This window comes from Nipponia nippon, unplaced genomic scaffold (assembly GCF_047370975.1).
Source record: "Nipponia nippon isolate SJK-2023a ecotype South Korea unplaced genomic scaffold, ASM4737097v1 scaffold_16, whole genome shotgun sequence".
Taxonomy (NCBI): domain Eukaryota; kingdom Metazoa; phylum Chordata; class Aves; order Pelecaniformes; family Threskiornithidae; genus Nipponia; species Nipponia nippon.
This window is the reverse complement of record NW_028262332.1, coordinates 7,541,891-7,568,268: the sequence shown is the minus strand read 5'-3', so window position 1 is coordinate 7,568,268 and position 26,378 is coordinate 7,541,891. Positions and strand designations below refer to the sequence as shown.

The 26,378-nt window shown below is 48.0% G+C and overlaps 1 protein-coding gene across 8 annotated transcripts in view; it reads left to right on the top strand.

The window, feature by feature from the left end:
- RAPGEF1 (Rap guanine nucleotide exchange factor 1) overlaps nucleotides 1-26,378 on the top strand; it is an 89,747-nt gene that overhangs the window by 59,730 nt on the left and 3,639 nt on the right. For 3 of the 8 annotated variants that reach the window (XR_015703688.1, XM_087752985.1, XM_087752987.1), the window contains 15 exons: nucleotides 1,454-1,612; nucleotides 11,003-11,284; nucleotides 12,677-12,769; nucleotides 14,414-14,502; nucleotides 15,845-15,956; nucleotides 17,608-17,683; nucleotides 20,911-20,999; nucleotides 22,376-22,464; nucleotides 22,837-23,022; nucleotides 23,180-23,264; nucleotides 23,495-23,589; nucleotides 24,062-24,140; nucleotides 24,284-24,385; nucleotides 24,804-24,901; nucleotides 25,981-26,109. Coding sequence is in view for 7 of the 8 variants with exons in the window: in XM_087752985.1 (XP_087609111.1) it covers nucleotides 1,454-1,612; nucleotides 11,003-11,284; nucleotides 12,677-12,769; nucleotides 14,414-14,502; nucleotides 15,845-15,956; nucleotides 17,608-17,683; nucleotides 20,911-20,999; nucleotides 22,376-22,464; nucleotides 22,837-23,022; nucleotides 23,180-23,264; nucleotides 23,495-23,589; nucleotides 24,062-24,140; nucleotides 24,284-24,385; nucleotides 24,804-24,901; nucleotides 25,981-26,109 (1,763 nt within the window). In the remaining variant the exon portion in view is untranslated. The remainder of the gene's footprint in view (nucleotides 1-1,453; nucleotides 1,613-11,002; nucleotides 11,285-12,676; nucleotides 12,770-14,413; nucleotides 14,503-15,844; nucleotides 15,957-17,607; nucleotides 17,684-20,910; nucleotides 21,000-22,375; nucleotides 22,465-22,836; nucleotides 23,023-23,179; nucleotides 23,265-23,494; nucleotides 23,590-24,061; nucleotides 24,141-24,283; nucleotides 24,386-24,803; nucleotides 24,902-25,980; nucleotides 26,110-26,378) is intronic. The other 5 variants (XM_087752986.1, XM_087752989.1, XM_087752988.1 and 2 more) reach the window with 5 other exon arrangements.

Sequence of the window (26,378 nt, the reverse complement as noted above, 5' to 3'; positions counted from 1 at the left end):
AGTCCTAAAAAGATAAAGTAACATTTCCAGCTACGCTAAACTGAGTATTATGCATTATTGCTTTGTGGGGATGAGACCTTAAATGCCCGTGTCCCATCTGCTTTGCAGGGGCACTGAAGAGTCTACAGGACTCCTCTCTGAAGGATCAGGCAGTTCTCCAGAGTCCGTGGTCCCCTTGTCAGTGTGATCCTTGCGCTGTCACTTGTACCTTGTAGTCCCTTGCCCTACCTCCTCCTCCTAGAGGTGGCTACACTCTAGTGATAGTTTCCAGTGGTGACTTGGTCTACATGGTCACGAGAGAGGGTGTGTAAAGCACAGATTTACTGTAGCCATTGTGCAGACGGGAAATTCTGCTCCTCTTCTGAATTTGTCAGCTGAAGCAAAGCATTTCTTTGCTGCCCTTTAATCATTGTCTGGGCAGCCACGTTGTCACTGGTTTGCCTGCTAGGCATCCTTGTAGTCTTGCAAGCTGATACCATCAAGGTGTTGCTTGCAGTTCCCCTGAAGCAAAGGTTTCTTCAAGTGCAGCCTCCCACCCTTACCTTCATCCCTCTGTTGGGAAAGTGGTGCAAGCAGACGATGGCTTATTCAGCAATCATTGTAAAAGCCACCAGACTCTTGTTCCTCTGCTCCTGATGCCGTGAGAGTTTCTGAAACAGCAAATCACGTGGGCATCGGCCGCTCTAGCAGTAGGCACGTTTTGCTGGATGGACTCCTCTATAAAATAATAATTAGGAAGTCCTTTCTTGTGAGCTTTGGATCTTATTTATAAAACAGTTGTACATTATATTCAAGAAGTCAGAGCTGAGAAAACCTAGATATACCTCAGCTTCCCTCACACTCTTTACTATAGTGGAATTCAGGAGAAATTCCTTAATAGTATTTGTTACTTACAGTGTAATATCTCCCTCTCATGCAAATGATATATCATTTTGGATTGGACTGAAAAATGGCTGGACATCACTGTTATCCAGTATCTCAGCAGTACCAGTGAGGGCCCATAGATCACACTGGAAGACCAAGTTCCCAGTCTGCAGGTTGCCACAGAAAAATAGTAACCTGCAAGAGTTGACGGCTTAACAGCTGGAAGCGAGAGCCAGTTCCTCCTTTGGGCATCTGCCCCCCGTGCCATGGGGAAAAAAGGGCAACAAGGAACAGTTTGCCTCTCCCCACAGCAGCTGTCCATGGGTGAACTGGAAGGGGGACGCGGGAGTTTATTTTTGAGGGATTTGTGAAACAAAGAAGATTTGAACTGTGATTTTTGTCATGCCTCTTGAGCTCAAGAAAGGCATATTGGTGTGTCTGGCTCTGATGAACTGTATGAATAGCTGTTTGTTTAGCAAGCCATTATATGCATTGTTTTACAGATAGCATTTCGTATCCTTTATTCATAGCCTTTTCTGTGCTCTCTTTCTTTGTGTCTTCTGTCTCTTGCTTTCTCCCCCCTCTTCAGCAGGCCTCCTATGCTGCCTCTTCTTTCTCTTCTGTCTCCTACTGTGTCCAGCAAACTAAAGTGCCCTTCACCCCCGAGGACACCGGTGCCACTCAGGGCCTCACTATGTCAGTCTCTAACTCCTTTCTCAACCGGCACAGCTCCTTTCCTGTGCATTCGGTGAGTTGCTCTCCGCACTTTAACATGCGTGCATACGTATTTGTCTCGGTTTAACGCTTGCGTGCAAATTCTGCGCTTATGCTCTCAGTTGCAGGTAAAGGTGAAGGGTCTTTTGGGGGCTTTTGGACTCATGTAGTAATCAGCCAGGCGAGAAAACCTGTGTGTAAATCCTACTAAATGGAGCACAGGGGAGATGTGGCTTTCATTACTTTATATACACGTCGGTATTGACATTTGTGGCGAGGGACTGACGAAGGAGAGCTGGCCTGTGTGCCCGGGCACACTCCTTTAACCTACACGTTCCCCAGGCTGTATGCTGGAGCTGCAAAGTCTTTTTGTTCCGTTGCATAATGTCAGCGATGTGGATGAGTCGATTAAAGGCTGCTGTGTGAGCCTGGCCTTTGGAGAAATAACAAGATGCCGTCCTCGAAATACATGGATTTAGTCAAACGAGTGGAACAGTGGCTGCAGCTCCTTAATTTTTTTTCTAGAAAATGGCCTCTACCAGATCTTTCATCTCATATTTGCCTGTCTGCTTCCCTTCACGTCTCCATGGTCCCAGAGAAGCTCAGTAAGCTTGTATGATTTGCTGACGAATGAGCAGGGTTTTCTTTCCTACAGCACTTGTGAGCAGCCTGAGAGAACGGCAGGAGGAGCTGAGAATGATTTAAATCAAAATAAGAATAATCTTAGAGCACTGCTTAAATCTGTGATCAGCTGCTTAAATTAAATGGTAGTAATAACAAAGTGTTAATATAATGAAATTAAATCTAACCGTGGGATTCCACCAGCTCATCAGTATGGGGCTCGTTTGCATGTAAAACTACGTGGTTATGCTCTGATTGCCGTGTGATGACAACTGAGAATAGACTATTTTTTAACAGTGACCTGGATGTTTAGTAAATTAGACTTCTTCTGGAGGAGAAATTATCAGGCAAGACTTGAGAAAATTCAGAAGTGTTCAATTAGTTTAATATTAAATGTTTGAAAATTGTATCCTCCCACTGTGCTACTGCTATCTTCCCATTTCAACACTTACTCATTCTCTAAAAATTAGCGGTAATCGTTGGTCCAAAGAAGAAGAAAGTATTCAAGTACTTTACAAGTAGTGCTACTTCACAAGCAATGAATTAAAGCTTTTGGCTTCTACTTGCGTGAGAGAGAGCAGTATCATAGTTTTGCTGCACAGATGAAAAGGCTGAGGTGCGGAAAGGTTAGGGCTTGCACGAATTTGTGGTAAACAGTTCTAAAATTTGAAGTAATGCAGAAGTTCTGAATTGTACAGCTCTCTTGTTTGATAGTGATCTTTGGAAGCAAAACACAGAACTGTAAGACTAGGTAAAAGCACTTGACTATTTTTGTTTTAATTGAGAGGCTATAAATATGATACTATAATGTTCTAAAAATATGTGGCACTTTAAAAAAGTGTCCTGGTTGGATTAAATGGTTACTACCTTAAATTGTTCTGACCTGTTCTCATCTTGCTTTGGACTACATTATTGTGAATGTATTATTTTATGAAATGTTAAAACTGCATTAAAAAATCCTTACTCGTTTTTGTAAGGATTTGGTGAGGGGAAAACAAATGGCTGGAGCATGTGGAACAACGAGAACAATTAGGCAGTGCACTGTCAGATGCACAAAGGAAATAAGCTGAATTAAAAATGGTGATTTTTCCATTAATGCCTTTAAATTATGATAATCTCATAGTTGCTCATGACTCTAGCTGGTCTATTTTTTCACAGGCAAAAATGAGATTTTTCACTATGACAGTGTCTCTTTGTCTCCGAGCTGCAAAATACCAATGTCCTTACATGCATCACAGCTGACCCACGTAATACCATAACCATGGTTTATCCCATTTTCCCTAATAAGACAGAGATGTGAAACAGCTGTCAAGGTTTGGCTCATTCCCAGGGTGACACCCTGCATTTCGGCACTAAGAAGGACCAGAGCCCCTCTTGCAATCTACTCCCAAGCACTGGCTGGAAGGACCGTGCGGTTTCACACCAGGGATGCCACGAGCTGCACCAGTAACGCTTTAAGGACATCGCTCTGCTCCTCTTGTTCTCATGTCTTCATTTTTAACTCTTTCACAAAAGAAAGGCCACTCAAGTGAGCACCGCGGTGAACAATAAACCTGTTAAAAAATAAGCAATAGCTTTCCACCAGCCCCAGCAAGGGAGTTAATGCTAGGGAGAGCACACCAGCCGACTGAGGAGTTGGCCTCCTGTGTACCCATATATCAGTGGTGATTATCAAATCTCTTAAAATGATAGGTCTCCTACATTAATCGTTATCCATTCCATACAGGAAGCAAAACCCTCCTTAGATCGATCCCAGGAAGTCAGAGCTGATAAACGGAATGGCTGTCCATTGACCCAACGTGAGCAATGCACTCCAGGTTTGCCAAGCGTAGCCAATTTTCAGAAAGTGCCCTGTGCTTTTTTCCTTCCCTAGAGACTGTCCGGGGGTGGACAGCAGGATTCAATCCCAGAGGGAGGACCTGACCCCATACCCATCTGTTCACGTGCCGGCAGCAGGAAAGCCGAGCCTACACCATGTTTGCATGTTAGCCCATTCGCTCTGTTCTCCAGGTGAAGGACTAGTGCCTTACAACTGATTTACAGGGCTTAAGACTGTTTTCAGGCAGTGTTTTGAAGCAAAAAAGAGGTGAAGTTGTTCAGAGCATCTGTACTCTTCATTTTTAGTGTATGAATTTCTTTTCTAGATTTTTTTCTTTCCAATCGGCACTGCAGACACTGCTGCAGTCCAGAAGCCACCGCCGCTCTGTCAACCCACTAATCGCGCTTTTCCCTTCTTTGCAGGAAATTGTGTCAGAGGTAATGGCTTTTACTGGATAGAGGCAGATCTTGAGCAACTGGATCAAACCTCGTGGGTTTGGCAAGTTGAGCCTGTTTTTTAACTGAGTCCGATTCACGTCTAACCTCTGTGCCAGCAAGGGTCGTGTTTGTAGCGTGAGCTGATACTTTAAGGAGCTGCAGCATCATATTCCCCATCCCATGCACAGCTAAGCTGTTAAATCCCGTATCGGGGGGACAACTGGATGGTACCGTCAAGAGTCAGTTTAGGGATTCCCATCTCTTTTGAAAGTAATTTCTGTTTCTAAACAGTGGGAAAGGAGGGATGCGATAAGAAATCATCTTCCTTGGTCATTGTTGGCAGTAGTTTCTCTCTAGGTGATCACCTCCCTCCCTTCTTCTTGTGAAGACTGCCCTTTGGTTCATTAACTCCTTGTGCTGTTTGACTGGAAATGGGTGGGCAGGTAGCCAAACGGCAGGAATCAAATCTTGAAATCTCGTTACTCCCTGGCAGCTGGGGAGCTCTGCACTGATAGAGGAAATCAGTCCGGTGACAAGCGCTACTGCTGTCCATCCACACACTTCCACCACTGGCTGCAGAAAGTCTTGCATTTGGTTACAGCTAGGAAGTTTTTCCTTGCTGAAACAAGGAACACAGTTGTTTCCCCGGGGCACGTACATGCCATTAGTGGAAATTTGGCTGCGTGCTCCACTATGGAGAATTAACTTGCCTTTCTCAAAATGCTGTTTTTTCTTATGTTTTCTTGTTAATTAAGAAACATTTCCAGTAATTTTCCAGAAACTAAATTGAGTGTTGGATTCCAGCAGAAGGCGCAAGTAATTTCCTTATGAAAGCTCCAGTTCAGCGTTTATGTTCTCACTTGTTCCCACCATTCTTGAGCAAATTGAGCAAGCACACAGAAAATTCACAGCAACTGTTTTTCTTTCTTGTGCGTGTGCTAACGTCTGTTCAGGAAAAGGAGGGTCAGATAAGTGTTTAAAGACGCGCCCAATGCAGACACGTGCTTCGCATGTTTTCCCCGCCTCGCTCCTGTTCGTGTAGCTCACTTCCAGTCTGCAACACGCGCCGTAGCTCTGGCCCTCAGCAGAGACTGAGCTGTTTTGACTCATATGGTGGTCCGATGGTGGGAGCCACGATCAAACTGGGACTAGGAGATCATAGTGTGTGAGTTCGTTTCTGTCCTAAGCAGGGTTTGGCTCCTTAGTTTGGAGCAGAAGGAAGGGGGAAAAAAAAGATTTGCATCCATTTAACCAGCTGCTGAGGCCTAGGTATTGTTTTGCCTTTCCTGTTTAGCGTTTCTTCTGCGTTTGTCTTCGTTCCCACTGCCCACGGCAGGCCTGGATAGTGGTATTAATAGTGCTGTTGCATGCTGGCATCACTGAATCCTGCTTCTGAGAACCACTTCCTCCGGTGGTTTATACATTTTTGTTGCAGTTGGAGCACTACCTGTCTCTGTGCAGATCTCTCTAAACAGTCCCCATTGACTTCATAGGTCACATTTTTTGTGTGACTGACTTTTTAGGAGCCTTGTCGTTGTCTGCAGGCTCTGCCTTTTAAAGATCTGCTTGCTAGATACGGTGGTATTGTCTACAGGCTAAACAAGAGTTGATGCTGTAGGTGGGATCAGGTTGAATTCTTCTGATAGTTTGAAAGAGGGATGCATGATAGCATGGTTAATAAATCTAACATGTTTTCTTCCCCCCCTGCCCCCTTATTTGTTTTGTTGCAAAGATGTACAAGAACCCCTCTCACTTAAGGAGAAGTTTGGATTTTGCGTTTTCTCGTGCAGAAGCCAGGAGACCCTTTCCCAAGGGAACAGCAAGCCCCATCCATCCATCTGCTATGCTAACCGTCGCTTAAAAACAGGGAGGTCAGCTGTGCAGCCAGGTCAGAGGCTTTGCTGAGAAACAGTCAAGCATGAGGAGCTGCTGCCTTTCCTGTGGCAGTGCTTGAAGCCATTCTGTTGGCAGCTTGTGTTTCCAGCCATTCATTGTAGGAGCATTTCCTTCCTCATTAGCAAAAGTACCTGGAAGCCCAGCGTTCTGTCATGAGATAGGAAGTCTTTTCCAATAGTTGTCTATGCAATTATATTCTTAGGGTGTAGCAGTTTTGTACAACACCCAGTATTTTGTGAACGTAGTTCTCTACTGTTAGAATTTGGGCATCCAGTTCTGGCACGTTGCCCACGTCGCTCTCTTAATAGCATTAGCAGAGGAGATCTAAAAGATTGATCCTTTCCTCTGATAGCTTCATGTTTTGGAAATCTGATGCTCTATCTGATCTGGGAGTGTCTGGCAGGATTGCAGATTGATTTGGCAGAAGAAGTCCGTAGGGTAACTGAGAAGGCTGTGCTTAAAAGGTAAAGACTGTGTCTGCTGATGCTGCAGATGCTCTGACAGCCATATAATTGAATTCAATTTTGAATTTAGGATGGAGACTGCTGTTACTCGCAACCAGTGACTCCCTGCATATAAACACCCTGTCTCCCTGTTACTTGTGGTCAGCCATGCCTAGTCAATGTACAGGAGCATCACTCCTGAAATAAGTTTTCTATTAGAGCGTTTATCTCCTGCCATCTAATCCAAATAAATGGTCATAATGTCATTGACCTTTGGGACATCCTGTAACACTGCTGCTAATGATGGAAAGCTGTTCTAAAATATTGACCGTTGCAAAAAATCAAAGGCAGCAAATTGAAAACGTTGAAAGATGCCATCTCTGAAAGACCTGTGTGTGTCACGGTGTGTGGTAACCGTTCAGGTCCGGCCATGTTAGCTTCCTGCTGTTCCCAGGAGACGAGATTGCTCTGAGCTCAAAGCGTGCTTTGTGGAAGTACTTCCCAAGTGGCAGATAGGCTGTTTTAAAACTCACTTTACTGGTGAGACGAGAGGGATCTCTCTCTCTTCTCCTTGTGCTGGCCATTTGCCATCGTAGGTCAGGATCACTCGTACTGGGAGACCAACTTCTAGTCCTGTGGTGGGAGCCTGGCAGCACAGCCGGAGTTTGGATAGAGGAAAGCATCCTTTCTCAAAGGATACGGTTGCACCCTGCTTTCTAGCTTTCCCAGAGATTATTTTGAAGCACTTCACTTAAAGCAAAGCCGTGGAGTTGGAGGTTGTGTCAGTACTGCCATAACTGAGGCCTTACTGACCCTGCAAGAAACCTCTAAGAAGCAGATTAAAACAAGCACTGATTTGTTTCCAAGATAAACTGTTGCCTGTGATTTCTCGGGGAGAGGGCTAGAGGATGACTGGTTTGCTTGTGACAGTTCTGTTGAATGGACTGTCCCCTCCCCAAAGAAGTATGTCTTTTAAAGGATGACAGGGCTTCCAAGAGATGTACAACACCCAAATCCCGTGGAAGCCGTTGTCGCAATTCCTGCTGCAGCTGCTGGCTGGGCTGGGCTGGGTTGGACTGGGGAGCAGCAGGAATGGGTGCCATATGGACATCGTCTCCACCAGGGTGGTTTTTTTCCCCTTTAAAAGTACGCTTCATTCTTGGCTCTTGTCCCAGCATGACTGCATAGCTGGAATTCCAGAGCTGCTTGCAGACTCTGGAGGAAGGAGGGGGCTCCCTGGCTTGCTTTCTACAAGATGCAACTTTACAACAGGATTGGAAGTCGAGAGCAGCCTGGCTAATTAATGCCAGTGCACCAAAGGCTTCTCTGCACTGTTCCCTTTGTTAACAGCATGCTGAGAGCATGTCTGCGTCGTTAAATGATTGTTTGCGGATCACATAATGAAGATTAATGCATTTTCCTGGGTACCTGGGCCTTAAACCAGTGTTTTCAACACATCTCATGCCAAGATACTGTTTTGAAAGGTGTATTGATGAGGCCGAGGAGAGATGAATGTACAGTGATTGTCAGTAGTAATGTATCTGCATTCAAACTTTTAAAATTTATGAAATGTTACGTTATATTTAGGTCTAAATTGCCTTTGAATTGCAATTAATGTCTCTGAAACTATGCAAGGCAGAAGCTGTGCAAATTTTCCTGCCCCAGAAGCAGTAGTTCATCTCCCCAAGCTGCTAGCTCAGCCTGCAGGCAGTGCACCAGGCAGCGTCTCAGCTGTTGAGCCTCCCGGCCGGCGTTTGGCCCGAACTAACCCTGCCAGCACCATCACACAGCGCGAGAGCTTCGCAGGGAGCTGCCTGTCCCAGAGTGACATGATTGAGGACAGCGATTCCCTTTCACTCGTGCCCTGCGTGAGCTCCGCTGCTGCTTTGCAAAAACCTGGCTTCTTCTCTGGGTTCGGCAGGTCAGAGACAAAACCCCTTGAGACTCCTCGGTGGAAGATGTCCATCAATTACAAAGTGAAGGCCAGCGGATGCCGCCTGTCTCATGTGGGCGCAGGAAGCCCAGCTCTAGGGGAGCTGGCACACAGGTTCTGTTTGAGCAAATTATTTTCTTTACTGGAGCAGCGGATCTTGTTATCGGGACAGCAGTTTGCTGAGTGCCACCTTGACCCAGCAGTGGTTGGTGGGCGTACACGTTCTCCATCTGCTTTGCTCCTATTCTTTTTTTTTGGGGGGGGGTCTAGCCTGGGACTTGGGGCAATAGTTGGCATATTACTGTCGGTGAGATCATGAAATACCAGGGAGACGGGGCAGGCATAATGAATCTGCTGAGCCAAGATGATGTCATGAGCCTGGCGTCTTATGAGGGATTTAGTGTTTTGTGCCATGCAAGTGAAAATGAATAAATGTAGAGCATTTATCCAGGCAGAAAGTAAATACAGAGATTAGATTTGTCATTGTTACTGAGGCAGCACCAAAAGCTGGCGGTGTCCCTGGAGCCAGGGCTGCTCATCCGGAAAGAAACGGGCAGGAAGAGAGAGGAGCCTGTCCTAGAGCTAGTCGCCTTTTAGCCACAGGCATGTGGTAGGGATTTGCATTTTAATTATTTTTCAGTAGTCTTTTAAGCTCTCCTTCTAAAGCACCTCCCTCTGCTCCTCTCTATTGTGGCCTGCAATTTGTTTTGGGCTGCGAGAATACACCCAGAGCGCTGCCGGGCTCCACACACGGAGGAGGGCAACCACTCAAGGATTAAGGTGGTGGAAGGTAAAATCTAGCCATTGACCTTTACGTTTCCTTTCCTTTGTAGTGGAAAAGCTTTTTTGGTCAGGCTTCTGGCCCGAGGCTGTTCTTAGTTTAGATTTTTAAGCTCACATCTTTCCTAGGTAGAAAAAAAAAAATACCACTGCTGAACAGGATGCTGCTGCCTCGGCTCAGGTGAGACTGAGCTTTGCTTTTTATCACCCGCTCAGCTCCCCTGAGAAAATGTAGCCTGAATTCTCCGATTCATGCCTTTGTTTCCCCTTCTCCTTTTTACATCACAGCGGTGTCACTTTTCAGCCTGGTTTGAGCAAGTTGTGTCTGTGCTGCTTGAGAGCTCTGTCGTGCACCATGCCTCTGCAGCAGATCACTTGAGCGACACAGCGTCATTTCAGCGTGGGTTTTTTTTGTGATTCTTCCTTCAGTCCACTTGGCTACGACACAGATCTTGCTAGTGGCTGAGCTCTACAGGTTTTAAAATAAACTCCTCTCCAGCAGGTTTAGCATTATTGTCTTTTTTTTTTTTTTTTTGGTGGGTGTCGGCTTTGTTTTGGACTTACCCTGATGGCAAATCTTGCTAGCACCAGATGTTAAAAGACAGAGGGTTGCTCTTGTTTTTCTTGGCACAACGTATTCCCACTGTACCCTGTTTAATATTATCTGAACAGTAATCTGATGATTAGGAGAGATAGTGAAATAAAGCTTTACGCAGATGATCTCTTTTCATCTCTTCAGCTGACTCTTCGAGGCGCTGCATTAAAGGATCGGTTTGATAAGGAATTCATCGCTCCTGAGGGCAATTACCATTTTTGCTCCCTGTGTTTCTCAAATGGGAAGGAGTAGCAGTGTAATCTTCTTTATCCTTCAGTGTAACTTTGAAGACAGTATCCAGCCACTCCTCCCTGGGAGCTGTGTGCTCTGGAACAGACTTGACACAGTAGCTGTTAAATTACAGGGCTGGAGCAAACGGCATCTTAAATTTGGATCCTGTGGAAAATCCCAGAAAAGCAATAAGCACTTGGAGTACTTTTCTCTATCTAGATATTTCCAGCTTGCTCACAGTTGTGGTTTCTGTATGCCTTTGCATCTTTTCATCCGCTCAAGGGATTTTCAGGCTGCACTTTGTCATTAACAGTACTGAGATATCCAGTCTTTCTCCCTCTGTAGCGGAGGCTGGATACCTGCAGGTAAACTCCCTGATGCCCGCTTTCCCTCTGAGATGAGCAGCCCGGCTGCTGTTTGTGCAAGAACATGCCTCTCCGTGAAAAAACCGGCTGACGTGTCCCAGTGGCAATTCCTGCTCTAACATGTGGATGATAAAATGGTGCTGCCTCGGTTCGGGTTGGCCTCTCGACGGAGAGGTGCCTGTGTTAGAAATACCTTGTGCTGTCACTGCTACGCTACTGCCGATCTAATTACTTTTTCTTTTGTCTGTCTCTTTCCTTTCCCCATCTTCCTTGTTTTTGTGTTGTACGTCTCTGTGTCCTGTAGTACAAATCTGTGTTTAGGTCCTACTCCCAGGACTTTGTGCCTCACAACCAAGTCTCCATACCTCCTTTCCTCTCTTCTACCTCCTCCTCCTGCTCCACCCCACCTTTCCCGTCCGTCCATCCATCTCAGAGCTCTGACCTAGCGGTGCCTGCCGCAGCCAGCCGGTCACCCAGCACTGTGGATGTGCCAAACTCCTCTTCTCAGGAGAGCAGCTTTAACGGGAATGCTCCTGTCTGCCTTCCTTCTGAAACCTCTTTCACTGATTCTCTCCAGACGCCTTCGGTGAGACTATCCAAAGAGATAATGCACCTTAACACAAGGCTGGGTTTATTTGTTTGGTTTTTTTTAAAAGAAAATGTCTCTTGTATTAATACATGCTTAATGTGATCTGGTTTCCGAACATGCGTGTGAATTGCAGAGAGGTAATTTCATATAAAAATGGTGCCTAGAAAAAATTAGCAACCTCAGCAGGTTTGAGAAAATGTTAGCGCATCTGTAGGAAACATAAAACGTCAAATGCTGGTGAAGGGGAGAGGAGAAGTTGCTGTAGCTTCCTGCAATTGTAATACAAAGCTGAGGAAGGTAAAGGAGTGTTTTGTGAGGCTGGTGGTTTCTAAACACGGACTCCTAACAGTGGTTCGCATCCTGCAGTTGCTGCCATGGCAGGATTTGGTGATTGCTGCCCTGCTCCCTCCTAAGCCACTGGTGAGCCCCAGCAGCGGTGGCTGCAGTCCAGCTCGCTCTCTCCTGTGCATAAACCTGTTGCTCTCTCCAGGCTCCTGCTCTTTCCACTTGCCAGCAGCCCTACCTGCGTGCTTGGAGGCAGCGCACGTTGGTGCAAAGCGTGGCGTGTTGGTGAAGTTAGACTAACACAGTTCCCACGCTGATACCGCACGACTAGTTTAAGTTTCCACGTCAGTTCTGCAGATCACTTGGCAGGTTTGTGCGTTACAGCTACTTCTTTAAACACCTTGTTTTCAAAGCAGTTCCTCTTTTGTTTGCTACAAAGCCTAGAGTTGATGGGATTAGAGCTGTCAGCACAGTGCACGGTAGTGCTGCCTCTTCACAAAGTTTGGAAGAAGGACACAGATTGCAGAGTAAATTATCAAGTTTTCACACTATGGACCTGACCTTGCTGTTGCATCTTCCTTGCGTTAGGTCCTTGTTACAGCCCAGAAGCCCTCGAATTTGGTTTAGTTGGGCGTGATGGCTCTAGTCTGTGCTTGCAGCATAGTTTGGGAGACACATTTTGTACCCTCTGGGCTGCAGGGCTGATCTGTGTTCGGCGGCAGGACTACAGCGCGGGTAGGACAGGCGCTTGTGTGTCAAGCTCTGAACGCTCAGCTACCATAACCTTGAAATCCGCACGTGCATATTGCACCTTCGCAGTCTCACGTGGAGTCCGTGGCAGCTCTTGCAAAGCAGTGCTTGCTGCTGTCCTGCTGCAGCTCAGGGCCTTCGGGATAGTCCTCAAGAACCAGAAAATAATTACCTCCGGGGAAGTACAGCCTCGGTGGCCGGTGTTGGCCACTGAGCCGGAGGAAGGGCTCCCAGTTAGGTGACAGCAGCCGCCAAGAGCGCTTCTCCTCCCAGCCCGTGGGCATGTTCACTCACTAACATTAAGTGCTGGCAGGGGACAGCATCATGTATTTCCTTTCATCCTGTCTCCCTTAGAGTGAAAACGCCAGTGAGGAGGCTGGTGAGGGTGAATACGTCAATCTGTATTCCTCTGGCCAGAGCAACGGGGAACTCCCTCGCTCTGAAGGAGTAAGTAACCTGGAGAGGGCCGGACACCGGGAAGGGACTGCCTGGTGCATGCTGAGTTCACGCCAGGGCTGACACGCTTGGCACCGGCCCCTTCTGCACACCGTGGAGCTCCTGTGTCCGTCCTGCTTCCCCTGCTCCCTTGCTGGCAGTCCCTCTGCTTGCCCACTCCTGGCTTGCAGGCTTGGGTGGCCTCCTGGTCTGGGTGGAGAGCAGCAATGCTTTCGGGGTCGCGGTGAGCCCCGGCAGGAGGTAGGGACAGCTTTTCCAGCCACGCTGTTTCGTTTGTGCTTCGCTGTCTGTTTGGAGCTGCTTGTGTGAGGTTCCCTTCCAGAAAGCTGCACCCTGACCAGCGCTGTCCTGGGGCCGTGTCTATTCTTGTAACTGCTTTGGCTTCCCTTTTTTAATACAGAAAGCCTTGTGCTCTATTTTTTTTTTTCCTTCACCATTTAGATACAAAGTAAGTGATTGATTTAGCATTGTAATCGCACACTGTTTCTTCCTTTACTCAAGCTTTGTATCTTAGATATTTCCTAGAGGAGACAGGGCGTTTTCCATTGCAGGGAGGTACCGTCTTCCTGCTGGGTCATAGGAAGCAGCGGCAGAGGTCTGGGGCGATCTTTTTGCCTGCCCTCATCTTGGAAGGCACATCTCCTGCAGGATGTCTCCGAGACCTTTATCTGTGCTGGTGTTAAATACTCCAAGAGATAACGCTCCCATCGCTTCCCTTCAAGAGACACATCTAGGCAGGCCCATGCTTTTGGGCAGCTGCGAGCTGGTTCTCAACTTCGAAGCAAAGGGCTTTACAGATATAGTCTGGAAAAATTCTGCAGGCACTAAGAAACCTAAACTCACCAGTGCGTTTTCCAGGCTAGGTGGATAGCGTGTGGGTGGTTTCCGTCCAGTCTGTTCAGTAGGTTGAATTTCCAAGTTTCAGTCTACATGGTATTAAATAATTCTGAACTCTAGCAGTGTTAGATTAATATTCCCATTTGCCATTCATGGGTATTTTTCTCCTTAATAAATAGCTAATTTAAAATGCTATATCTTTGCTTTGAGCTCTCTACCTGCTGTTCCATGCCGCAGGTTCAGATGGTTCTGCTTTTTTGCATTAGCCTCATTTCCACAGCCGTGAATTGTGAAGTGGAAAGGTTGCATCATGGCGTGACCTCTTCTGATGGGAGAGAAGGGAGGTAGGAACAGTGTGCATCCACCCCCTAAGACAGGCTGGTTTTGGGGGCTGTGACTAGGAGGGGAACTGAAATGGGAGAGCTTAGAGCTGGCTGTGTCCGTTTTGATTAAAGCAGAAGGCAAGTGTATTTCAACAGTAAGGGCTGCAGAAAAAAAAAAAGTTGAGAGGGGGTTAAAATCCAAGACAACAGCTGACTTGTGTTGTAACTTTCAGCATCATTTCACAATGTTAAAAGCAAACAGTACTAATTACACTAGTCTCCAGAGATGGTCCCAAATTTCCTGTCTAATTAACTTCTGTGTTTTCCTGGCATTTGGCATTAACTTGCATCAGTCTTTAACCGCTCTGTAGGAATTTACAGTAAAGGGCCGTTTAGAGGCAGTCAGACTGTAAATGCAAGGCTAGCTGTGGCGTGGGACCCCATGTAATAACAAAAAACTTCCTTCTCTTCGCAGGAATCTCCCTCTATCAAAGACGGCCACTCCAAAGACTCCACTTCGAACAGCAGTGCCATGGGGAAGGAGGGCAAAGATGGTGCTGAAAGGTGAGCCTGCCTCCCCTGGCACCCCTGCTTCCCAGCCTCGAAGGGTACAGAGTCTCACCAACGTCCCCTTAGCCCTGCCCTCTACCAAACCGTCCTTGGGCCTGCCTGCTCTGCCCTCAGCCTTCTCAGTGTTCTCTAAACTTTAAGCCCACTTTTTTTGCACAACTGGCGAGCGGTGGGATCCTGCTGAACAAGGAGGATCCCGGCCAGATGTCGTTACTTAACTCAGGGAGCCTGTAGGGGTTAATGCAGCCTGTGTTAGCCATCCTAAGTCCATCTAATTGGCAGTCCTGTCATTGACAGTGGCTGCTCCCTCCCGCTTCCAGGGAAACGTGCAAAAAAAAGTCTGGTTGGGAAATAGTCTTTCAGAGGGGAATTTCTTCCAAACCCTGCCAGTTAGAGGCTGGCGGAGGCCCCGAAGCAGGAGGCTTTATTATCCCTTCTAATGCTCTTAGCTATCATTTGTCTATGTAAATAAAGAGGTGCAGGCTGTAACAGATGGGCTTCAGGAGGAGTGGAGTGCGTGCTTCCCTGCTGCTTGAGATTGCTCTTCAATTGCATTTCTAAAGCAAAAATAGAGAACAGCATTGTTTTGTGTGCGACAGTCAACTTCCCTCCCCCATCTTCCTGCAGTTGGTTTGGGGGTTTTAATCCCTGCAGTGAAGGAGACAATGCAGGAGTGCTGTGCACAGCTCACTATCTGCTGAAAGTACTGACTGGTGCCTGGGATTTTGGCCTGTGCCTGGGGAAAGCTATAAAGTACATGCGTACTTTTTTTTTTTTCTAGGAATAGAGGCACAGAGAGCATGTGTCCAGGCTCAAGAGTACCAGCCTTTGGGGGAAGGAATACTAGAGTTGTGGATGTACACCAAAAAAGTGATCAGAGCTTTCTGCTCTGTCTTCCTGCAAAAAGAGAGCCTGTCATCTCCTCTTGTAGCAGCACAATGGGTCATGAGCTGACTAAGATATATATGTGTAGAGTATGCTCAGTCTCTGTACATTTGAGGAAGGGCTTAGATTTGTGTGCACTAAAAATTTGGTGGATTAAGGAGACATGGAAGCATGTATTTATGCAGGGCATAGTAAAATCCTGTCTGCCAGAAACGCAAGCAGACAAGCGTTCAGGTCCTAGAGGTTCATCTTTCTCTTTTTCAAGAGATGCACAAAGCAACAGAATTAGAGCTAGACATTTGAGCTTGTTTGCAAAAGATTTACCTCCAGACTGTCTGCGTACTTACTGTCATTTAATGAAGGTTTGTACGCTGAGCTCGAGTGGACCCAACATCTCTTCCCTCGGATGGGCAGCGACACTGATGGGTATTTGCCTTTTTTTTTTTTACAGGCAGCAGCAGTCACCAGATGCTTTGGAATCGTCACAGTTGGGGGAAGAGGTAGATGAGCTATCCCTTATTGACCACAGTGAAATTATGGCTAGGTTAACACTGAAGCAAGAGGTAGGTGCATTCAGGGTTTGCTTTCATACTCTTTGGTTTATGCTGTATTGAAATTTGATTCTCTGTATGCACAAGCAAGGCAAACAATCAGCTTTTATTTGGTGGGAAAAACTAGGTTGCAGCAGAAGTGGTATGCAGCTTTATGTGTGCAGGCTGTTGTGAAAGTATGAGATGCTGGTACAGGCAGGGAGCATCAGCAAGGAATGAGGCTTTAACAAAATGTGAGATATATCTAGAAACCAGCTCATCTTGTGCCCTTTTCCCAGTCTGCTCCTTCCCACCTCTTCAACCTGCTACAGTCTGAAATAAAGCACCTGAGCGCTTGAGCACAGTAAATCCAGGTGCGGGTTTATGGTGTTGGCCTTTCAATCTGAAGGCAGGTTTAGCAGATTTCCCGAGCAGGACGTTAAATTACTGATGTGGAAGAGCAGCCAAAGTAACTGTTTCTATATTTGAGAAATGGCTTTGTTTCTAGCCTTGGGTGCACTCCCAGACAGCTTTGCTCACTATGCTCTTGAACCGAGCTGTCTTTGACATGCAGCTTGAGGGAATATGCAGGCTTTTGAAGCTTTCAGACTGTCAGGGCGCTAGTCTGAAACACAGAGAGAATGTATCAGTTACTGGCACTTTAGGAGTGTTCTTTGGTCAGCCGAGATGTGCAGGAGAGAGTGAGAAGCTATTACTCTTTCCTTAAGTAGTATTTCATGAGTCTTGCCAGAGAGTCACCCGAAAAATTCACATCTTAGACATAGCTGCTCCATGGCTGTAATCCATGGTTTTTTCAGTGTTTTGCATATTGAAATGACAAAGACATTGCTAAGGGAAGCCAGGCATGACTCCAGTCTCCTGTGCAGGAATATTTCCTTTTAAAAACAATTAAAAACCAGTGATTTCTGAACATTTGGGACAGCAGATCTGTGTCAACCCTTCACTTCTTTTTTCTTTCTTTTCTTTACGGTCTACGTGTTTGAAACGGTATAGAACTGCCACTGTGAGCTGTTTCCTGCAGCGTGGGAACCACTGGCTGAGTGATAGATCAGTTTTGCATATTTTTAGTTGTGAATTGCAGTAGCTAGAAGAAAGATGTTTTTAGAGAGTGGTAAGGCAGGGGTCAAGCCGTTAGCAGGGCTGTTTTCTGCTCCCAGTTATTGGATCACTTCAGGTGACCTCCAGCCAAATAGTTCCAGATTAGGGAATTAACTTGCTAGGTTTTGATGTTCCAGGAACATGCAGGTTGAATGCACGACCTCTCACCCCACAGCCGCTGCGGTACGTGATCCCGCGCTTTGAGACAGTTCCCGCAGTGTTACTGCTCTGTTAATGGCCTTCTGGGAGCGTTTGGGAGTCTGGGACATTTCTGTTCATTCTGCTGTGGACAGAAGGTTCAGCTTTCACTGAGGTTCACAGCCTGGCCTTAAGGAGTCAGAGACCCCGAGTGAGGATCAGCCCAGATCCTCATCTGTGACGCAAAATGTTTTATTCAAATTCCAGGGTTAGCCCAGCACTGAAGGCCATGTCCCAGCTTGCGCCGTGAGCAGTGCCAGGAACATTGCGTACTCTGCCAGTTGTTGCTGAGCTTGAACCCCAGAGATGGTAAACCAGGCCGAAGGGAGCTTGGGCCATGCCTAACGTGTTTCTGTTCTCATTGCAGGGAGATGATGGGCCAGATGTTCGCGGTGGATCCGGAGATATTTTGTTAGTGCACGCAACAGAGACCGACAGGAAAGGTACAGTGGATGCACAAAACAGCGCTGAGGAGCGCAGCCTGGCGCGGCCTTTTGCTGCTTGTCTTCTGCGTCTCTGTAGCGTGCGCAGTCGCGATGCGACTGCAGGCAGCTGGGCCGGGGTGGAGAGGACTGCATTCGTGATCCTCCGAGTTGCGGGGGGGATTGTGCTTATCTTTGGTGAAACAGAGGTAAGCTGGATAAGCGCCTGTTCATTCTGTTTAGCAGCAGGGATGGTATTAACTCCTCATAGCCCTTGCCCAGAACTGGAAGGCGAGGCGCACCAGTGGAGCTGGTGACAGTGCTGTGTTGGGGTGTCTGTATCTGCCAAGGCAGGCCACCGCCTTCTGCGAGTGCAGGTGTGACCGTGGCACGTTCTGGCACGGAGCCTGTTTTCAGAGGTGCTCCTTGCCCTTTGAACTTCAGGGCAGTGGTGATGTAGGGGTTGCTGGAGTGACTGTTGCATCAAAGCGGGAGAGGACGGACGTTGGTTTGGGTCTAATGCAGTACCTGTGGGCATCGGGCAAGCTGTCCAGGCGCTGGTCTGCTGACACCCCTCATTTTCAACTTACCGTGTTACTTCCTAGTCCCGCTCTGTGCCACTTGCATGCTGGTAGCCACCCAGACCGGTTCAGAGAGGGAATCCACAGTACGAGGAAGGAGATGTGGGGGAGGAAAAGGGAGGCCAGCAACCCTTAGCTCTAGATTTGTTAAAACCCCACTTTATCTCTCCAAACCCAGTCACTGCCCACATGAAGCAGCTCTTTTCCAAGACCTGTGGCAAAGACAGCCTTTGCAATGTTTCCAGAGAGTGATTTTGAACCTGCCAAACACATTTGTGCTGATGGCCTTAACCAGAATTGATCTCCTTATCTCCTGGGATGCAAGGCAAAATGCAGTAACCCGCTGAACCACTCAGCGCTCATATTTTAGAGGTTTGATAGTCAAAGGGGAAATACCTTCAATGTGCATTTTTAAATGGCAGGGTTTTTACTATAGCATAAGGTGTTTGCAATTACTTACCAGCACCATTCAGCTAGCAAGAAAATCCTTCCCCTGACACCTGTGTTTCCGTGTTTACATCAGGCATCGAATCCAGGCAGAAAGGACCAAAGTTAGGAACATTCTAGAGAGGAGGAGGCAACTGATTGCGCAAAGGCTACATATGTATATTTAAAAAAAAATAGTCTAAATGAGGTGGTGGAAATACCCCTTATAAAAATGCTGAAACTGGAACAGAGAAGCTCTGATTTACTCCTGCTGTTCTCCAGAACAAGCATCACATTGGAGGAACTTGCCTACTGTTCCTGTTGAAAGACGGCTACTTGGTGAAGGGATGTGGCTAGAGCTCCAGTTCATGAATGGGGAGCTCTGAGGGTGCTGCAGGCAGTGAGGTGGAAGCCGTGGAGAATCTCTCAAGACTAGGAAAAACTAGAGCGGGATTTTGAATGCACAGCGGTGCGGACAGGGAGAGCGGCTGGGTGGAGGGAGCTCTGCGGGGCACGTTTCTCAGAATAGTCACAGAGCTTAGCCTCGCAGGCTCGGCCAAGCCGCTGAGCTGAATGGAGCACGGAGGAATTTCTGCTATGCTAACCCAGTGTTTGGGTGACTGAGAGGGTTAATGAATTAAGCTTACAATGAGAAGAATTCAGGGCTTGTAAATCAATCAGCCAAACGGCACAGAGGGGTATAGTTAAGAGGCTTTCCTTTAAAGATGAATTTCTTGGCAGCTTCAAGTGCCAGAGCAGACCAGCTGTATTACCTCACGTTGCCTTTTGGGCAGATGGGAACCCAGAATAAATGTAACTCCACGCCCTGTTGCATGATGCTTCTTGTCCATTTGAGTTTTCTAAAAGAGCTAAATGGAATAAGGGATAAAGAGAGACTTGTGGTCTTTAGGAATAAAATCCATGGTCAGTTAAGTCCTCACAGCCACACGCGCTTGCTGTGCGTGCAGGATTACAGCTGGACGAGGCCTAGGACTCACCCCTGACATGACCACCCAGCCTCCGGCTTTAGAGCTTGTGTCTGATTACCTTTAACCAAAAGGCAGCAGCGCGCTCTGATTTAAGAGCAGGAGGAAGCAGCGTCTCTGTCAGGCTCCTGCCAAGAGAAACACCGCAGGTAGAGAGGCACAGCTAGCACACTGGGCCCGGCTCTTTCCCACCCTCCACACGCGATGGATGGATGTTACAGCAGATGGGTGTGGGTGATCCCTGTCCTGGCTGAAACAAGCTTTACATGTACAGCCTAGCCTGGGCAGGCACGGCAGAAGCTTTTTCTCCCCTAACAAAGCTCTGCCGGTGGTTGCAGTGCACCGGGCAGGGGCAGCGTGCCATCCCGCTGCACATGCTGCCTGCAGTGCTGCGTGGTTTTATACCAGGGCTAACAAGTTTCCATTTTGACCACTGCTGTTCACAGTGACCAAACCTCGCCCGGGACTGCGAGTGTACTGCAGTCTTGACCTGAAATCTTCTTTCCCGTTTGCAGCTCCTGCTTTTTCAAATTCCGTCCTTTGTGCCCATGATGATGGCCAAAGCCTTTGCGATTCTGGGGCCTGTAGCACCCACTGCTGCAGATTAATAAACGTGCACCGTGTCAGCGTCTATGTTGTGGCAGGGTCATGGTCATGGTAGCATCGGTTTTTGCAGTGCAGTTTACTCTTCTTTTGGCTGAAAATAATCTTATATTTACACTGTCCTGGGGCAGATTTCCTGGAACATAGCAAGGGCAGAGGGTCTGCAGCACCATATCATCATGTTGAAACACGTGCGTTCCTGATCAGGAGGGAAGGGTGACCGTGTCTTTCTGCAGGGCTCTGTGCTGCATAAGTGGCAAAGACAGAGCACAGGCACGCACCTCTCACCATCAGATCTTCTCTTTAAAGTATCCCCAAGGTCTAAACCGCATTTTGCCTTGACCCGTTATTGAAAGTTCCTGTCCCACAAACAGGTGTTTTTCACTGACCCCTTTGGTGGTCCCATAAGCGAAGCAGCAAGCCTGAGTGCTGCAAATGGGAGCCAGGCTGGTGGGGACAGGGCAGTTTCGCTGTTGCTCTTGTGCCGTAGGGTCCATCTGCTGGTAAGAAACAACAGCACAGCATTTCTGTGAAGTCCATTCGTGTCAAAATGCGTCCGTGTTCTCTTCCTGTAAGACTGGATTCAACCTTACAAGGAGCTTCCTTTTTCTGAAAGCAGGGTTGACTGAGGCTTTCTTGTCTTTCTCTGTAGATTTGGTGCTGTACTGTGAAGCCTTTCTGACTACGTACAGGACATTTATTACCCCTGAAGAGCTCATCAAGAAGCTGCAGTACAGATATCCTTTTGCATGAGTGGCAGTTCACCCCCACCAGGAACCAGAGCTGAGCAGTCATCGTGGAGGGAGTTGGTGGCAAGTTGTTTGGTCAAAAGCCTGCTGGCAACATGGTCAGTAATGTGCTTGCCCTGGAGGTGTCCCAGGCAGGACTTTCTTCACCTCTGCACACTGCAAATGGGAAACGCTGCTGGGCAGGTCCAGGCAGGGCGGAGTAGAGAGACCTGAGAGTAGTCTCCTGAGGGCCCTGGCAGGGGAGAAGAGCAGTTCAGATTTTCTGTACGTCACTGGGGAATTGGTCATTTGTTGGCGGCATCTCGTTTGTAGAATGGGGATCGCCCCACCTTCTGCCTTCCAGCGGGGCCGTGGGGATTGCCTGCTTGGGCAGGTGTAGTTTGATACTAGAGATGACAAAACCATCAAGAGCTATTCTCTCTCTTATTACAAGACGTGCAGCACAGAAGATAATGTCCTCTTGGCCTCCCAGTTCTGCACTGAGCTTGTAACTGCTTAACAAGGCGAGGGCCCCTACGTGGCAGGGTGAGCATTAACGTTTCTGGCAGAGTATGGAGAAGGCTTCTTGTTGAGCACGCTGCCTGCAGTTCCTTCCCTTTGGCTCTGTTCCCGTGGCTCCCTTCGCCGTCAGCTGAGCGGGTCAGTGTCTCCGTTCAGGCAGTGCAAAGGCAGTGCAAAGGCCTCGTGGGCTTTGGTCCTGTACACGCACGTCAAAGGGAGCCTGACGTCACCCTGTCCTGCGTCGCAGCTCATCACTGCCATCTGCAGCAGAGCCGCTGCTCCCCTTGCTCCTGCTGGGATCAGCGCAGCCAAGGACACAGCAGATCTCACTGCAGAGCGGTTGTCAGTGACAATACAGGCTGGGGCATTCCTGCAGGCCCTTGTCAGTACTTGACTTAAGGGTAACCTTTTTCTCTTTCCCTTTGTCCACCTGGCAGAAGCTTTTTCAACCTGTGCCGTCTTCCCTGCCGCCATTCCCCTTGCAGCAAATTGGGCAGTGAGGAAGGTAGAGGTGACATCTGAGATCTGTTGAGACCAGATGTCACAGACCAGTGGGGGAGATCCCAGTAGAGGAGTGCTGCTCATTAAATTCCACCTTAGAGAGAACAGTTTCAGGGTACACCTGCTCTTCTAGCGTCAGTTCTGCAAGGTGTAAGTACCTCCTCACACCCCTCCTGCCTGCAGCTGGTGGCAGCTTAATACCATGTTAATTAGAGCCATATTGGCGTCCCTTATTTCCTGGAAATTGAACACCAGTTTCAGTCAAGACCGAATAGCAGCTATTCTAATGTTCCTCAAGGCAGCTGTTAGTTGCACTGATGCTGATCTGACCACACTCAGTTGATTCTTTAATTTGCAACCACATATGAGAAGTTTTGCCACTTCCCAGACACGTTTAAGAAGCGAGTCAGTAAGAACACCTTCTTCGTGCTGGTCAGAGTGGTGGATGAGCTGTGGTGAGTTGCGTTCTTCGCTTCAGGATGGGAGATGCGGGGTCAGTAACAATACAGAAGTCTGGCAGTTACGAAGATGTATTGTTTAATTCTCATCTATGATGACAGCTGAAATCCCCTACCCTGACCAGGGAGACACCTGTAGTGCTGAACCCTCTTCTTCAGCAGTTTCTCGGTGTGTCCTGTGCCTGTCAGGGATTTTAAAATAACTAGTAAAAGGGGAATCTGTAAAAACGGAAGAGCTGGGAAGGGGAGGAATTTCAGTCACTCGGTTCTGCTTGTGGGAAAGAGCAACAAGACTTTGTACAGATACAAACTCTCTAGCTCAGAGTCGTAGCTCTGATGCCTTCCCTGGGTTTTCCATCTTTCACTCAGCTTAGTGGAGCTGACGGAGGAAATTCTCAAGCTGCTGATGGACCTGGTCTTCCGACTGGTCTGCAACGGAGAGCTGAGCCTCGCCAGAGTGTTACGCAAGAATATCCTTGATAAAGTGGATCAGAAGAAAATGCTGAGCTACGCCAATTCCATCAAACCTCTTGCAGCCCGTGGGGTGGCAGCCAGGTGAGGAAAGATGCACGTAGCCATATCTTGGTCCTTTGAAAGGCAGGGCATCCCTTTCTTGTGGACACAAGAGTTTTTTCAGTCCAAAATGTAAGAAAGAAAAAGAAAACCAGGTCACATTTTCTGAGCCTTTATACTTCATCCTTGTTTCCTACAGGCCAGGGACCCTGCATGATTTCCACAGTCATGAAATAGCCGAGCAGCTGACCCTCCTAGACGCCGAACTCTTCTATAAAATTGAGGTACGGGGATGAGGATGGGGTAAGGGCGGTGGGAGGGATTCGACCACATACCCTCTGCAATCCCTGGTATGCCCTGCCAGCTCTCCAAGCGCATCTGTTGCGTTGTAGGAGACAGCTGAACTTGTGTCAGCAAGTGGCTGTGAGCACAGACTGCGACTGGGAATCTTGAGGCAGAAATCCCATTTTAATGTGTGGTATTTTCCCACCCCTCTCCTCTTCTTCCTCGGCAGATCCCAGAAGTTTTGCTTTGGGCAAAGGAGCAAAATGAAGAGAAGAGCCCCAACCTGACCCAGTTCACAGAGCACTTTAATAACATGTCCTACTGGTAAGGAGCTCAGAACAAACCTGGCCCTGAACTGTGCTTAACCTCCAGCGCCTTACAAATATTCAAAATATTCCTTGCAGAATTGGGTTCCCTTGTTAAAAGTGGGATAACATATATTTTTGGCCCGGAAGTAGATGCAGGGCACTCATCAAAGACCCCAGAGCACACGAGAAAGAAAATCGGGAGGGTTATGGAGGGCACTGTAACCCAGAGGAATTATTTTCAGTACCATTCAGCCCTTCCAACAGACATTCCCCTTGCGAATAAATGTACTCTGTGAAGGGTTATTGTGGTCATCCTCGAAATTACTCTGTCTTTGTTGTGAATTAAAGTGCTCCGTTTAAGTTGGAGGTATCATGAGCTTTTTAGTATTGTTGGCCCATCCTTATCAGCTATCAGTTTTTTAAATGAAACAAGAAGAAATCTGAGATCTGCTTACGTGGGTTTATCTTCTTTTTCTGTGTTCTTCCAGGGTCCGTTCAATAATTATGCTACAAGAGAAGGCCCAAGACCGAGAGAGGCTACTCCTTAAATTTATAAAGATTATGAAGGTATGAGCTTTGTTCTTGCTGTGAATCAGACACACTGCTCCTTAAAGGAGCAGGGGAGTGGGACCTTCTGCTTGGTAGAGCTGTTTGATGCTAGAAGGCTTTTCAGACCTCCGGAGTAATTGGAATATTCTCCCTCTTCACAGCACTTACGGAAGCTGAATAATTTTAATTCCTATCTGGCCATTCTTTCTGCACTGGATTCTGCACCCATCCGAAGGCTGGAGTGGCAGAAACAAACCTCAGAGGTGAGGAGCAGCGAGGGTTGTCATCTTCAGGGGAAAAAGATAACTGTTAATGGTGTGACACGGCTGGGTAGTTTTAACAGCTCAGCAACGGATGGCGGATAACCGCTCTCCAGTGCGTGTAATGCCACAGTGCTGGAAGCCTGCAGCGTGGCTGGGCATTCTGACAGCTGCAGGAGTGCCAGCGCAGTCACGGGTGAGAACAGCCTCCTCCTCCTCCTCCTCCCTGCAAATCGAAGGCTTGGTGAGGCTGAAGGCAGCGAGGCTCTGTGTATACGCACTCGGGGTCAGGCTGAGGAAATCGGTTGGAGGTGTTTGCAGGATGGCATTAACTCCCTGGCCTGCATGGCTCTCTGGGAAGAGGTTACAAAGAAAATGGGTTTGCAGCAGTGGTGTCACCATGGGCTTTGTGTTCTGCCAGGGCCTGGCTGAGTACTGCACGCTGATCGACAGTTCCTCGTCCTTCCGCGCCTACCGAGCAGCTCTTGCTGATGTGGAGCCTCCCTGCATACCTTACCTGTGAGTCGGTACTTTGTTTCCTCTGCCGTTACTTCTGCATGTTCAAATCGTTCCTTCAAGGATTTCTCAGCAGCTTCGGCTCAGCTCAGCACTTGCCTTTTGCCCTACATCTAGAATAAGACGGCAATGTGCCACATCAACCCACGCGCCCTCTCTGGAGCAATTTGTCCTGTAGCAGAGGAAAGCAGGGTGGCAGCTGTCTTTTGGTAAAGAAGGCTTTTGTGAATTGACTGTGGAAAAGGAAAGATCAAGTGCCTGGATCTGTAGTTGATGCTTTTTGACTATATTTTCTCTGGGGTCTGTGTGCAGAAAGAGAAGTTTTCCCATGAGATGCAACAGATCCCACAGCTTCAAGCTGCTGCTTGCTCCTCTACGACAGCTCTGGTTCTGCTGACTGCAAGAGCTGATAAATGAGAAGTCTGCCTTGTCAAACACACTGCTTCATCCTGTTTCTAGATGAAAGGTTGAAGCCATTGCCCTTCTCCGTAAGGGCCTTCTGATCTAGATACCAGATTTACTCTGGGTTTACACCAGTAAAGCTTCTCCTGCTCTTGCTTTCTTCCATGGAAAGAGTTCTGTAGGAGGAGGTTGAATAGCTACATGGCATCTCATCTGGCAGGGGACCGCAGCAGGACCGTGCAGAGACGTGGTTGAGCCAGGGAGGAAGGGAGCACAGACCCCCTTGCTAGAAAAACCTCAGCTTGAGGGAAACCCTCTTGCCTAAAGCTGGAAGGAAGGTTTAACCCCTGGCAGGCACTTCCCATCGCCACCTTCTTCCAGCCTGGTCATCCTTTCCATGGAGGGCGAAAGAGCAACCTCAGCGCCCTTGGTGTGACCATGAGTGCCTCGCCTCAGAGGTCCCTCAGCTGGGCATGGTGGGCGCCTTGCACCCGAACACCTTTGGATCCGCTGCTGGGAGGGACGTCCCCTCTAGTTTAAAGTTGCAGTGCCGATGGTGGCAGCAGCAGGAGGCCGTTAAATTGCCTGTGGCTGCCTTTTTGCTGGCTGTCCTGCCTGTGTGACTAACCTCTGTACTTGTTTGCCTACTCCCTGGCCTGCTGCCCCTTTCTCTCTTTCAGAGGCCTGATTCTGCAGGACCTGACCTTTGTTCATCTGGGAAACCCTGATTACATTGACAGCAAAGTGAACTTTTCCAAACGCTGGCAGCAGTTTAACATCCTGGACAGCATGAGGTGCTTCCAACAAGTGTAAGTGCAGCAACAGGGGGGCAGAGCTGGCTTCGAGGCAGCACGGGGGGGTGGCTGGGGCACGGGAGCCCCCATGGGAGGGAAGGGAGTCTGAGGTGAAAGCATCGTGATGGAGATGTAAGGAGACCTGGGAACGACGGGGCTCTGGTCACAGTCTCCTTCCCTCACTACGTTAGCTATGACTAAAAGTTGTGAAGACATTTTTCCTGTATTACTTTTGAGATCCAGTGCAGTAAAGTTTTGCCACTGCTCTTTCAGACAATAGTTTT